Raw genomic sequence first — 14,054 nt, forward strand, 5'->3', positions numbered from 1 at the left:
TCAATGCCAATTTAAACAAAACATACCGATCTGATTCTCGTTTGGATTAAGAAGCGTCGGGGAGACCGGAGACGGACGGACACTCACATTGCGTTGTGGTTGCACACCCTTTGTTTAGCCTTGTGTTTTGTTGTTGTGTTGTGATTGTTGTTGAGAAACAGGAAGACACTCGCCTTCTTCCTGTGACTGTCTATGTACAACACTTCGTTGTATAAATGCAAGTTGCATTTACTCAGCGACGAATTCTTTTCATGATCCTCAAGGGGGCCCGTCCCCCCCCCGCAGCCCCGCCTCCCCGCAGCCCCGCCTCCCCCCCCATAATCCCCCCGTAGCGGGGGAAAAAAATAAGTTGTTGTTTTCGCTGGTACTTTTATTTACAGATTGGTAATAAACACAGTGGTACGATTTCAGAACACATGATTCACTCATCTTGTTTCAACATTTCAGCATGCAATGATCAACATTAAAGAATTCAATTGTTTAAACATCTTGTTGCAGCATTTCAGCATGATCAATTATTTACGTACCATTCAGCACATGAGGAAAGTGTTTCTCCTTACAGTTGAGCGGTTAATGAACTCGTTAGCTATGGCACACACGTCCAATTTCTTTACTAAATCCTTGTAACAGTGTAACAGAGTAAGGTGATTGAGTCTCGCTTGTCCCATTGTGGATCGCAGATAGGTCTTAAGTCTCTTCAGCCCTGAAAATGATCTTTCTGAGCTGCACGATGTGACAGGGATAGTCAGTAGTTGTTGAACCAGCCTCACGGCTTCTGGTAACACCTCTCTGGCGGTCGCCCCCTTCTCACCTTGTAGCATCTCCACGACATCATGAAGAGTAGACAGTGGAAGTCCATCTCGCTGTGCCATGGCAACCAACATGTCACGATGCAGTGTCAGCCTGTCACTGTCAAAATCAGCACCATAGAACTGCACTATGCTGTTGCAGTCGCCCTTCCCAACCAGAAAGTTCTCGGCATCTTGCATGTGCTTGAACACAGAAGCGTTAAATCTGCAGTTCAGTGATGATGATGCCATGTCCATGACCTCAAAGTAATGCTGGCGGTACACGTCCTCTGCTGTCTCGAAGACGTGTGGAGGAGCCCCTCCAGTGTCGAATCGGATGGGAATCTTCTTTTGTTTGGGTACAGCTGGGCTCTTTAGGTCCAACTGTTGTGCCTGATAGTTTCGTTTGTGATTTCACACTGCTGCTGCTTGGTTTAGCCAGGGGAGGGCGGTGTAGGACAGTGTCTTGGCTGTCTTCAGAGTCATCACAGGCGGCTGGCTGGTTACTGCTGACACTTTTAGATAAATAATCATTGGCTCTTAAAAGAGCCGTTGTAGTAGCGGCATGTTCTGTCGCTGCTTCGGCGGCAGGTTTCAGCGGCGGCGGCGGCGAAAGGCTGGCATCACTGGCGGTGATGAACTTGGTGAACTGTAGCTTTCTCTGGACGAAGAGCTTCTTAGCTGGTGGTGGTTTCATTGTGAATGAATACAAGTAAGCAGAGCACAGTACTGTAGGCATATTTTATACCTACCTGGCTATAGTGAAAACAAAAGAAACCCGATTAGCATTTGAGTACTCATTTGAGTACTTGGGTGGGGGCCGCGGGGCCGCACCCAACAATTTTGACACCTCTTGGACGGCCAGAGGAGAGGTCCAAGAGGAATTCCCCCGAAATTCCTCATGGGGGCCCCGGCCCCCACGGCCCCCACAGACTCTTCGTCGCTGCATTTACTCATAGTTGCATTATGCAACTATGAGTAAACATATGTGTCACTAGCCCCATATGTGCCCTCTCCCTACGCTCATTCTGTAGCATCTCGGAGCTACAGAATGAGCGTAGGGAGAGGGCACATATGGGGCTAATGTGTCACATACATTAACTATGCAGCCCATGTAATGCGTCAATATAAACGCATCGATGAAAGAATAAATACATAACGTAAATAAATGAACGTTTGTTTCTGACGGGGATCGAACTTTGTCCTCCGTTTGTCGGCATACAGTTCCCCAGTCATGGAGCGTAGGTCTACTACAGTGAGCCATTCTAGCCATGACATTTTGTAATCATAATCAAATCATCGGTTATAAAAGCAGCCATCACAACTCAAAATGAACATGGGAACTAGATTAACTTGAAATCTCATTCATCACACCTTTTGATTGATTGATTGAAATATGTATTAACAGTTTGCAGAATTACAGTACATTTCAAGCACAAACTCAATACAAAGACTGTTAACTGTGAGTGGACAACCCAATTAAGCATTACACTTTACAAGAGGGTCCACCTTGTTCAATTTATCAAAACATTTAGAGACGTACAAATAGACACTTCTATATATAGTCAAAGAACAGAACAGGAATTCATCATAAGGGAGGTAAAAAGGGAAAAGAAACATAATACAAATCATCATCGCAACGACGTAGAGTCTGTGGGGGCCGGGGGGCCAGGGCCCCCATGAGGAATTGGACCAGGGATCTCGGCCCCCATGAGGAATTGGACCTGAATATATATTCGCGTCGGTTCGTCCCGTTTGTGCCGCATCAGGTCGCGCCCGTTCGCGCAATTCTCGTCTTGCATTGACTGTGTATACAATCGCGCCGCTCTAACCATCCAAGTCTGGCACCTTAACGCCTCTGTTTTGTTTTCCTCACTCTCCGGGGCGGGGGTGGTGGGGGGTGGACCGCGTTGCCTGTCCCTTGTACACATGCAGATCAGGCATTGAAATGCTAATCTGGGTGCTTAACTTGCCAGGTAGGTATGTGTGTGAGGAGCTGATCACAGTCACAGATAGAGGGAAAGTGTTATATTTGGCCTATTATTCATGCTATATATTATTGACCGCGTCTGTGTCACAGTCTCACAGTCACAGACATTGCGCACACGAGAGAGAGAGGGAGAGAGAGAGAGAGAGGGAGGGAGAGTGGTGCTGCGTGTTAAAAAATAAATAGGCTACTCATCTTTGTGTTCTGTTTCACCTTATTGCTGAGTGACCGTCACAGGGAAAGCAACAAGGGGTTTAGAAGCGAAAAAGTCTGTTATGGAGAAAAGTTGACTTTTCTCCCTTGAGGATTATGAAAACTATTCGTCCCACCCCCTTTTTCCCCTTACTGAGTAAAAAGGGAAAAGGGGGTGGGCAGGGGGGGGGGGGGGATTCAGATTTTATGGAGGCCAGTTTCGAATTGCAGCCGTCCGTAGGTGCCCTTTGAGAGGTTTTGAAGGAGTCAAGGGATTTGCATGTCTTAATGACTGTTGGTAGGGCGTTCCACATTTTGGTGGCATAGGAGCGAAAATAATTTAGTCCCTTGTTTGTGCCGAATCTGGGCTGTACATGGTTTGTTGCACTTCCTCTGGTGTTATGGGTGTGGACTTCGTTAACATTAAGGAAGTATCTAGACAGGTACATGGGTATCTTGGTGGTGTATTGAATCTTGTGGACCAGACCCATTGCAAGATGCTGTACTCTGTCGTCGACCCTAAGCCATTCCAGCCTGTCAAAGTGGGCAGGGGGGAGGTGGGTTCGGGGGGTGAGGCCATGTAGGAGCCTGACCAGTTTGTTTTGGGAAGTCTGGAGCCTATACTAGTTTTAAGGGCCTTTGAGGTGCTGTGGTACCAGGAGGTGCATGCATAGTCAAAGAAACCTTGTACGAGGGCTCCTGTTAAGGTCTTCAAGGTGTTTTTGTTGACCATTGAGGAGATCCTGTAAAGGAATCTTGTTCTTTGGTTGACTTTTTTGATTACGTTGGTGGCCATTTTATCACCGGAAAGATTAGCCTCCGATTTCCAAAACGGCTGTTTAATAGGCCTACAGATTTGTTTCTAACATCTCTCACCATCATCACCTATATAAGTTCACCTTATGGTAATTAATGTTATACAGGCCACATAGAAATAGTAAATATGATGCATGATAGGTTAAATTAACAATTTGTTTATAACATGACCTAAAAGCCTAAAAGCCACATTACACTGACGTGACTTGGCCAGTCAATGTGCTCCAAATTATCAAAGCTAATGGTGCTAATGTGTCACACACAATATTCAGCCCATTTAAAGCGTCAAAATAAACGCATCAACGGATGACTGTATGCTGTACATGAATAAATAAATAACTGTCAGCATCTCACAGGAATGGTAAATGGTAAATGGTGCATTTATATAGCGCCTTTATCCAAGGCGCTTTACATAGATTGTGCATTACATTCACCCATTCATACACCGATTGCAGCGGAAGCCATGCAAGGTACCAACCAGCACATCGGGAGCAATTTGGGGTGTCTTGCCCAAGGACACTTCGACATGTAGCCAGGAGGAGCCGGGATTCGAACCGCCGACCCATGGATCATTGGACGACCTGCTCTACCTCTTGAGCCACAGTCGCCCCAATCAAACTCCTCCCAATGTCAGCAGGAGCACACCAGTCTGAAGCATAGCCCAGTGTGCCATTATGTGTACTCCATCTCTGAACAGTAAATAACTCAAGAGTACAAATCCAGTTATCACAACTCAAAACAACAGAATAGATTAACCTGAGATGTCATTCACCACTGAATGACTGAGGCCCCCGGCTCGGGGTGCATACTTAGTTTAGACTAGTCATTGGTTAGACATGGGTTAAGGTTAGGTTTAGGTGTGCTGCCCCGTGGGACGTTAGGTTTAGGGTGAGGGTTTGAGATACCATCTTGAATGTTGATTAAATTGAACGTCAGAAAATTACTTTTACAACCAGCTACTTTGTGCTTTTAGTTAACCCATTTCGGGCGGGAACCCCTTTTGGTGTTTTAAGCTTAATGTTATACTTTAGCTCTTGAAAATATAGCAGATCTACAAGCTCATAGTGTGGCATCGAGTGCCGCACTGCCGTTCTTTTTTTTAAATCATGAAAATGTGGCGCAAATCATTGAATATATATTCTTTCAGAGTGAACGTTTTTAACTTACATCTTTGCTTCTGGGGGGGTCCCTGGAACAACATATTTTCAGATGGGGGTCAGCGGCCAAATAGGCTACAAATATGTTTGGGGGTCCTTGACATGAAAATGTGAGAACCGAAACATGGGATTTTCAGAAAACTGTCAGGATTTAGAAGACATTTGTAGAATCGTCCTCAGGTTAAAAGGACTCATCCATTTGGTTACACTCTTCGGAGCAACGCCATGACGTGTCCCGGGGAGCTAAAATGTTACACTGATATAGACGAAGGCAAATCTTACCCCTTATCCCTAAGTGTATTCATATTTTTTTTACTCCCTTACGGAGCTGTGTGTGTGTGTGTGTGTGTGTGTGTGTGTGTGTGTGTGTGTGTGTGTGTGTGTGTGTGTGTGTGTGTGTGTGTGTGTGTGTGTGTGTGTGTGTGTGTGTGTGTGTGTGTGTGTGTGTGTGTGTGTGTGTGTGTGTGTGTGTGTGTGTGTGTGTGTGTGTGTGTGTGGGTGGCTGGGTGGGTGGCTGGGTGGGTTAAAGTGTATGATGATTTCGGGTGTGCCAGTACAGTACAGTAGAGGGACCCCCACAACCGTTTCAAACGCGGGGCGGCACGCTGGAACCGGCCCGGCCCCCTGGCCGCATTCCTGGGGGTCTGGATGTTCCGGGGACCCCCACATGGTAACTCTGTAATTTCTCTACCGTTTCGGACACGGGGCGGCTAGCCGGAACCGGGCCGCCCCCCTGGGCGCGTTCCTGTGGGTCTGGAACCCACAAGCAAGGCTTTCCTTGCTAGCTTGATGGTAGCAGCCTCTCGTCAGAGGCCGGCCAGGGAAATTCCCGCAAGGACTGGCAGGTAGGACACGGGAGTGGGCTTCAGGCAGCCAGTTATGGTTCGGAGAGAGTTGTTAATTACTGTGTCCACCTTTTTGACATGTGGGCTCCTACACCAGACTGGGGCACAGTATTCAGCTGCAGAGAAGACCAGGGCTTGGTTGGAAATCCAATTTGCCCTCACGTCTTCAAGGTGTTGGTTGAATGGAGTTCTGTCCAAGCGCACCCAGAGGTATTTTGGGGCTTGTTTGGAACTCAAGGCGCTTGACCCACACTTCATGACCATTGGTGAGAGTAGGAACGAAGATTGCTCGGTAGACAGGTTCCACCAGAATCGGAACCGGATGTAGAATTAACTTGTGACAGACCCCTGACACACTCGGAGAAGACATTGTCTTACTGCGATTTAGACTTGACGTAGATCTACGTCATCGGCGGTGAATGTGTTTAAGTGATCTTCTTCCTATCTGTTATGTGTTCTATAAGGTTACTGAATGTAACCACTGTTCTATGAAATACTGTATGTATGTAAGGTTACTGAATGAGAACTAAAAGGTATTTTATTTCTACAGATCGCCACAGGGAGAGATCTATTGGATCAACACATGGCCTCCAAAGAGGAACCGAGAGAGGTGGACCAGAGATGTGGACTGATTGATGCAAGGATGAGACCTGTAGTGACGTTGTACAGGATAGGTATGTAATGGTGATGCGCGGGTCAGGTGATGCGTGCCCTGGGAGCCAACTTGCCCCGCCAAACAAATGAATCAACATCCCGCCTGCCCTGCAAAAACAAAAAGTACCCTACCGACCGGCTTTTCAACACACACACAAGTCCTCCATCAAGTGACATGATTGCGTCCTTTCTCAATTTAGTGAGTCTATACGCTGCCAATACAGACGCTCTATCGTCTCCGGTGTTTTGGTCGGTCTCAGTGGTTCCGGTAGGCGCGTTTTTTTTTTCCTAGCATAGCTGCGTTTTTTACGGCTTGTGATTGGTTGTTTGTCTCTTTGGTTGGTTTGGTTCTTTTTTAACTCAAATCTTTGCTTCTGGGGGGGGGGGGGGTCCCTGGAACCAGGGACCCCCTGGTTAGATGGGGGTCCGCGGCCAAATACAGATTATTCCGGGGGTCCTTGACATGAAAAAGGTTGAGAACCACTGACATAGAAACATTGTTTTTTCTGAAAACTGTCATGATTTAGAAGGCATTTGTAGAATCGTCCTCAGGTCTAAATGGAAAGTCCTTCCTTGTTCACTTGTTTTCAGACCGGTGTGTGGAGTCCAGACTGCAGGTGAAGATGAACTCTCCAGACTCGGCCAGGGACGTTTCTATTAAACAGGAACCTGAAGACGTTTCTATTAAACAGGAACCTGAAGACCACCCACACCTCAGTAAGTTTCATGTGCTCTTCTTTTCTGTTTCTGTAGGGCTGCCACAATGTCTGATTTTCAGTTTCACTGTACAATAACAATGGCAAAAAAAAATACTAGGACACTCATAATATAGTCCGGTCGCTTGTGTAATTTCAAACCATATTGGATTCTGCGCAAATGGAATCATGGATTTTCTGATTTGTCATACTCTGAAGTTTCCATAAAATATATAGTTTTCCTAATCTCCTGAAATGTAAACGAACATTAATATTTTGGACAAACCCATTTACAGACGTACAGAGCTACGCCATGAAAATGTTCTACATGGATTGTTAAGCTACCATTGGTCCACATTTAAAGCTTTCATTGTCAGAAGTGCTTCTGTTTCATAACGTCATGCAATGAGTGGCATGATTAATTTACTCCCAAATCAGAGCTCAGGTGTGAAGTAATTTATTTTTAAATTGTTTGAGAATTTCATGATTCAAATATAATATGTGCTGTGACAATAAATTTAGAATTTAGGCATTTAGCAGACGTTCTTAATCCAGAGTGACTTACATTAAGCAATAACAAAAGCATGGCATACGTCACATATATAAAAAGTAGTTAACATTAATCATGTGTAAACTAAGAACGTAACAGTGGAGTATCTATGTAAACTATACATACTATACTATATTATATATTATACATGTGTACTATAAAGTGCTATGACTACATAAAATGCAATTCTAGTGCTGTCTACGTAACAAGCTATAAGTCTGTTTAAAATACTATCTAAGTCTACATAAAGTGCTATCTAAGGCCAGTGGAACTCCCTTTTGCCTAATTAAATGTATTACTACTACTTTGTTTTCCTTTTTTTGTATTTAAAAACAGCTCGAATCTATAAAAAAAAAAAAAGCTCAAATCTTGCTAAAACATTCAGAAGTGTAATCTAATCTGTTGTTGGTAACGGTTTAGTCAATCTTATCTTGGTATGTGATACAGTAGTCATTTTGTACATGGAACATGGAAAAAGAATGGATTTACATTTTAGGAATCCAGTGTTGACCATGTTATTTTTCTGCTCCTAGACATCATGCACATGGTTGTGTGTAAAGAGGAGGTTTCCCCTAAACAGGAGAGGAGCCCCAGTCTGCTCCAGGAGAAACCAGTGCCTCCACACATTAAAGATGAACAGGAGGAGCTACTTCAAAGACCAGAGGAACCTGTCGGGTCAACGTTGACATTACTAGCAGTGAAAGGTGAAGAAGACGATGAAGACATCTCTTCGCACTGCTCTGAAGTTGAAGTCGAGCGTGAATCCGACACTGAAGACAGTGATGATTGGGCGGAGACAACTGGAGGTCAGTCATTGTTAAACACAGGCACAGGAACTACATGTGTCGGGAACACTGGCAGTTAGCAGTGAGCTGTGGCGTTCCACAAGGGAGCATACTAGGGCCTTTACTGTTCCTAATATATGTTAACGACATGACTTCAGCTTGTGACTGCAACTTGTTCCTGTTCGCAGATGACTCGGCACTGCTAGTCTCGGACAGGAACAAACTGCAGGTTGAAAAGGCCCTCAGCTCTGAACTCGGTAGAATCTGCACCTGGCTCGCTGATAACAAACTATCTTTACACCTGGGAAAAACTGAATCCATTCTCTTTGGCTCTATTAGTAATCTCAGCAAGGCAAATGGCTTCTTGGTTAGAGTGGGTGACAATGTTATCACACGTAAAGATGAAATTACCTACCTAGGTTCCATCCTGGAGGCTAATCTTTCCAGTGATAAAATGGCCACCAACGTAATCAAAAAGGTCAACCATAGAACAAGATTCCTTTACAGGATCTCCTCACTGGTCAACAAAAACACCTTGAAGACCTTAACAGGAGCCCTTGTACAGGGTTTCTTTGACTATGCATGCACCTCCTGGTACCACAGCACCTCAAAGGCCCTTAAAACCAGGCTCCAGACTTCCCAAAACAAACTGGTCAGGCTCCTACTTGACCTAGCCCCCCGAACCCACCTCACCCCTGCCCACTTCGACAGGCTGGAATGGCTTAGGGTCGACGACAGAGTACAGCATCTTGCAATGGGTCTGGTCCACAAGATTCGATACACCACCAAGATACCCATGTACCTGTCTAGATACTTCCTTAATGTTAACGAAGTCCACACCCACAACACCAGAGGGAGTGCAACGAACCATGTACAACCCAGATTCGGCACAAACAAGGGACTAAATTATTTTCGCTCCTATGCCATCAAAATGTGGAACGCCCTACCAACAGTCATTAAGACATGCAAATCCCTTGACTCCTTCAAAACCGCTCTCAAAGGGCACCTACGGACGGCTGCAATTCGAAACTGGCCCCTGTAAAATCGGAATCCCTCAAACACGGACGCAAGGACAACTCAAGAGACGGTCGCGGCCACACAGCCAACTCAAGGTATGGCCACTGAGCCGACTTGGGGACCCAACGCAAGGACAACACAAGAGACGGTCACGGCCACACAGCCAACTCAAGGTACGGCCACGGAGCCGACTTGGGGACCTAACGCAGCTCCTCCAAAGAAAACAAACAAATTAATGGAGCTGAACGTGAATCCCCCCCACTGCCCACCCCTTTTTTCCCTCACTGTATATGTTTCTTTTCCCTTTTTACCTCCTTTATGATGAATTCCTGTTCTGTCCTTTGTCTATATAGAAGTGTCTATTTGTACGTCTCTAAATGTTTTTGATGATTTGAACATGGTGGACCCTATTGGAAACAAGTGTAATGCTTAATTGGGTCGTCCACTCACAGTTAACAGCCTTTGTATTGAGTTTGTGCTTGAAATGTACTGTAATTCTGCAAACTGTTAATACATTTTTCAATCAATCAATCAAAACTAAAAAAAATGGAAAGATAAAAAAATAAATATTAACGGGGAAGCCGTAGGACTGCCAAACACGATGATGGAAGCTTTTCGAGTTATCTGTACTCACCATTTTTATCCTGCCTCTCCCCTTCGCTCCCCCCTCTCACACTCCGACCATCTTTGTCTTTCTGTATCTCTCTCTCTCTCTGTCAGGTGACCTGAAGAAACGCCAGCGTGTCCACACCGGAGAAAAACCTTTCCAGTGTAAAGATTGTAACAAGAGTTTCAGCAAGTCATATCAGCTGAGGAGTCACTGGCGTGTCCACACTGGAGAAAAACCTTTCCAGTGTAAACATTGTGACAAGAGTTTCATTCAGTCAGGTGACCTGAAGAGACACCAGCTTGTCCACACTGGAGAAAAAGCTTTCCACTGTAAACACTGTGACAAGAGTTTTACTGCATCGTCTTCCCTGAAAAGACACCATTATTTGCATACCGGCGAAAAACCTTTCCAATGTAAACATTGTGATAAGAGTTTCGGTAGGTCAGGTGGTCTGAAAACACACCAGCTTATCCATACGGGAGAAAAATCTTTCCAATGTAAACATTGTGATAAGAGTTTCGGTAGGTCAGGTGGTCTGAAAACACACCAGGTTATCCATACTGGAGAAAAACCTTTCCAGTGTAAACATTGTGACAAGAGTTTCGGTCAGTCAAGTGACCTGAGTAGACACCAGCGTGTTCACACTGGAGAAAAACTTTTCCAGTGTAAACATTGCGGCAAGAGTTTTAGAAGTTCAGATAAACTGAATAGACACCGGGTTATCCACACCGGAGAAAAAGCATTTCAATGTATACATTGTGGCAAGAGTTTCAGTCAGTTAGATCACCTGAAGAAACACCACCCCGTCCACACTGGAGAAAAAGCTTTCCACTGTGAACTCTGTGGCAAGAGTTTTACTGCATCATCTACCCTGAAAATACACCAGCGTGTGCATACCGGAGAAAAACCTTTCCAATGTAAACATTGTGATAAGAGTTTCGGCAGGTCAGGTGGTCTGAAAACACACCAGGTTATCCATACGGGAGAAAAACCTTTCCAGTGTAAACATTGTGACAAGAGATTCGGTCAGTCAGGTGACCTGAGTAGACACCAGCGTGTTCACACTGGAGAAAAACCTTTCCAGTGTGAACATTGTGATAAGAGTTTCAGTCTGTCAGGTGCACTGCATAAACACCAGCGTGTTCACACTGGAGAAAAACTTTTCCAGTGTGAACATTGTGATAAGAGTTTCGGTAGGTCAGGTGGTCTGAAAACACACCAGGTTATCCATACGGGAGAAAAACCTTTCCAGTGTAAACATTGTGACAAGAGATTCGGTCTGTCAGGTGACCTGAGTAGACACCAGCGTGTTCACACTGGAGAAAAACCTTTCCAGTGTATACATTGTGGCAAGAGTTTCAGTCTGTTAGATCACCTGAAGAATCACCACGCCGTCCACACTGGAGAAAAACCTTTCCAGTGTGAACATTGTGACAAGAGTTTTACCTCATCGTCTGACTTGAAAATACACCGGCGTGTGCATTCTGGAGAAAAACCTTTCCAATGTAAACATTGTGATAAGAGTTTTTGTAAGTCATATCAGCTCAAGCGACACCGGCTTAGCCACACTGGATGAAATACTTTCCAATGTACACAATTGTGACAAGAGTTTCAATGTATCAAGTAATCTGAAAGTTACACCTTTGTGTCCACATTTCTCACAGGACAAAACAAAAACAGTGTCGCACTATTCATTCATTATTGTGTTGCCTAAAACCATTACCCTCTGCTCTTAAACACTGCAGCCCCCCTTAGCTATCCTTGTGTGTTGTTCAAAGTAGCCCTTTGCTAATATTGAGCACCACTGATATAGAATATATATCAGTATACTCACTGGTGCTCAATATTTCATGTCAAGGACCCCCAGAATTATATGTATTTGGCCACGGACCCCCATCTGAAAATATGTTGTTCCAGAGACCCCCCCCCCCCCCCCCCCCCCAGAAGAAAATATATTTGTTAAAAACGTTCGCTCTGAAAGAATATATATAAAGATTTGCGCCACATTTTCAGTTTTTCAAAAAATAGCAGACCTACAAGCTCGTAGCTATGAGCTTGTAGATCTGCTATTTTTCAACAGCTAAAGCATAACATACTGTAATGCTTAAAACACCAAAAGGGGTTCCCGCCCAGAATGGGTTAAAATGGTAAATGGTGCATTTATATAGCGCCTCTATCCAAGGCGCTTTACATAGATTGTGCATTACATTCACCCATTCACATACACATTCATACACTGATGGCAGCGGAAACCATGCAAGGTACCAACCAGCACATCAGGAGCAATTAGGGGTTCAGTGTCTTGCTCAAGGACACTTCGACACTAACTCTGGGGGAGCCGGGTTCGAACTGGCGACCTTGCGGTTACCATCCGGAAACTCTACCCCTGAGCCACTGCCGCCCAGTTAAAGAGACTGGCCGCTCTGCAAGTACAAGGCTATTGACGGTCATGTTGTTATTGCGTCAACAATATCGGTGAAAGTTATTTTGAGATCGGATCGATACCGATACGGCATAAATACGCCAATTAATTTGTGCACCTTTAGTTTCCAGTATAATGAGCTCATTTGGAGGATCAAATGAAATGGCTGTATGATCGTAGAGAGGTCGATAGACAAGGAAAATATATTGGATTATTATACTGTCAATAGAGGCCTCCAGCTCTTTTGTTTTCTTCTCATTATAAACCCTTAAAACGTATTAACAAACCATTTATGTTGACTTTATTATAAGTTTTTGCTAGAGGATGCCATTACAGGCATGTATTGCTAATTAAGTTGCTGTTTTGTTGTTTTATTTGAATGTAATCTGTGCAGACCACAGAAAATCCACTGAATGTCCAAAGTTCAAGTTTTATTTGGGAGCAATTGAGGTCAGAAAAAATAGAATAATAATCGTCACTAGACCTTTAACAATAATTATCATGACAAACATCTGGACTGGATCAATTGTGACAATTTTATTAAAACAAAACAAAAAAAATTGTTCTCTCTATGATTTTACACTTTTAAGTCTGGATAAGATCATGCCTGATGAAGGTCGAAAGGTTGCATATTGTGGACATAAAATAAAAGGTTCTTGAACCAGCAAGTGGCAGTGTGTGGGTCTCCCTCCTCCTAAAAGTCGGGATATGCGCCTCCACTGAATACCTAAACTGTAAGTAAGTGTTGAAGTGTTCCTTCAAGCAGGGTTCTCTCGGTCATGACATTACTAGCCCATTTTGGGCGGGAACCCCTTTTGGTGTTAGCATTATGTTATGCTTTAGCTATTGAAAAATAGCAGATCTACAAGCTCATAGCGCGCCACCGAGTGGCGCGCTACGAGCTTGTAGGTCTGCTATTTTTGAAAAATCAAAGAACCACTGACATAGAAACATAGCTTTTTCAGAAAACTGTCAGGATGTAGAAGACATTTTTAGAATCTGATCTCAGGTCAAAATGGGCTAGAAATACTTGGAAAAGGTTTGGAATTCATCAATGTTCCTGGAAAAATATTTTACTACTCATTGTTTTTGCCTATTGATTTTGTTAATAAACAAAAACTTTTCCAAAACATGTATTACGCAAAATATGTAACATAAGTACTTTTTTGCCGAACGGGCTGCGTGATTGCAAAAATAAAACATTTTCCTGAGTTTTCCTGATGTGATAATGATAGCCTGTCAGAATCAGCTTTTGTTGTGTTCGTTTATGTGCTAAAAGAGTGACTTTGAGAGCTGTTTGCCCGTTACAATGGAAGTCAATGAGAGCCTATTTTTATTTCTAATCTTTACTAAACTGCACAACGGAGCGAAATAATTCATGGAATGGACTAGTAGTTTGCTCATAACAAGGTACAGTGGTGTGTGTGTGGTGTTGTAGAGGAGGTCTCCCCGAACGCGTGCCTATGTCACACTAGTTGAAACATGGCACCGATTTTTGTCCAGCATCCACTTTATTCTGGAAATGGCACCTTTTTG

The 14,054-nt window shown here is 44.1% G+C and overlaps 2 protein-coding genes across 2 annotated transcripts in view; both read left to right on the forward strand.

Moving 5' to 3' along the window:
- Positions 1–1,028, forward strand: part of LOC306914716 (uncharacterized protein) — a gene marked incomplete at its 3' end in the record, with an annotated part of 27,442 nt that extends 26,414 nt beyond the window's left edge. The window contains exon 7 of the mRNA XM_079491892.1: positions 819–1,028. Coding sequence (XP_079348018.1) covers positions 819–1,028 — 210 coding nt within the window. The remainder of the gene's footprint in view (positions 1–818) is intronic.
- Positions 1–11,977, forward strand: part of LOC306915576 (uncharacterized protein) — a 12,901-nt gene extending 924 nt beyond the window's left edge. The window contains exons 2-5 of the mRNA XM_079492990.1: positions 6,336–6,459; positions 7,031–7,156; positions 8,218–8,490; positions 10,207–11,977. Coding sequence (XP_079349116.1) covers positions 6,369–6,459; positions 7,031–7,156; positions 8,218–8,490; positions 10,207–11,672 — 1,956 coding nt within the window. The 5' untranslated portion in view covers positions 6,336–6,368 and the 3' untranslated portion in view covers positions 11,673–11,977. The remainder of the gene's footprint in view (positions 1–6,335; positions 6,460–7,030; positions 7,157–8,217; positions 8,491–10,206) is intronic.
- Positions 11,978–14,054: the final 2,077 nt, after the last annotated feature.

This window comes from Electrona antarctica (genome assembly GCF_951216825.1).
Source record: "Electrona antarctica genome assembly, chromosome: 22".
Lineage (NCBI taxonomy): Eukaryota > Metazoa > Chordata > Actinopteri > Myctophiformes > Myctophidae > Electrona > Electrona antarctica.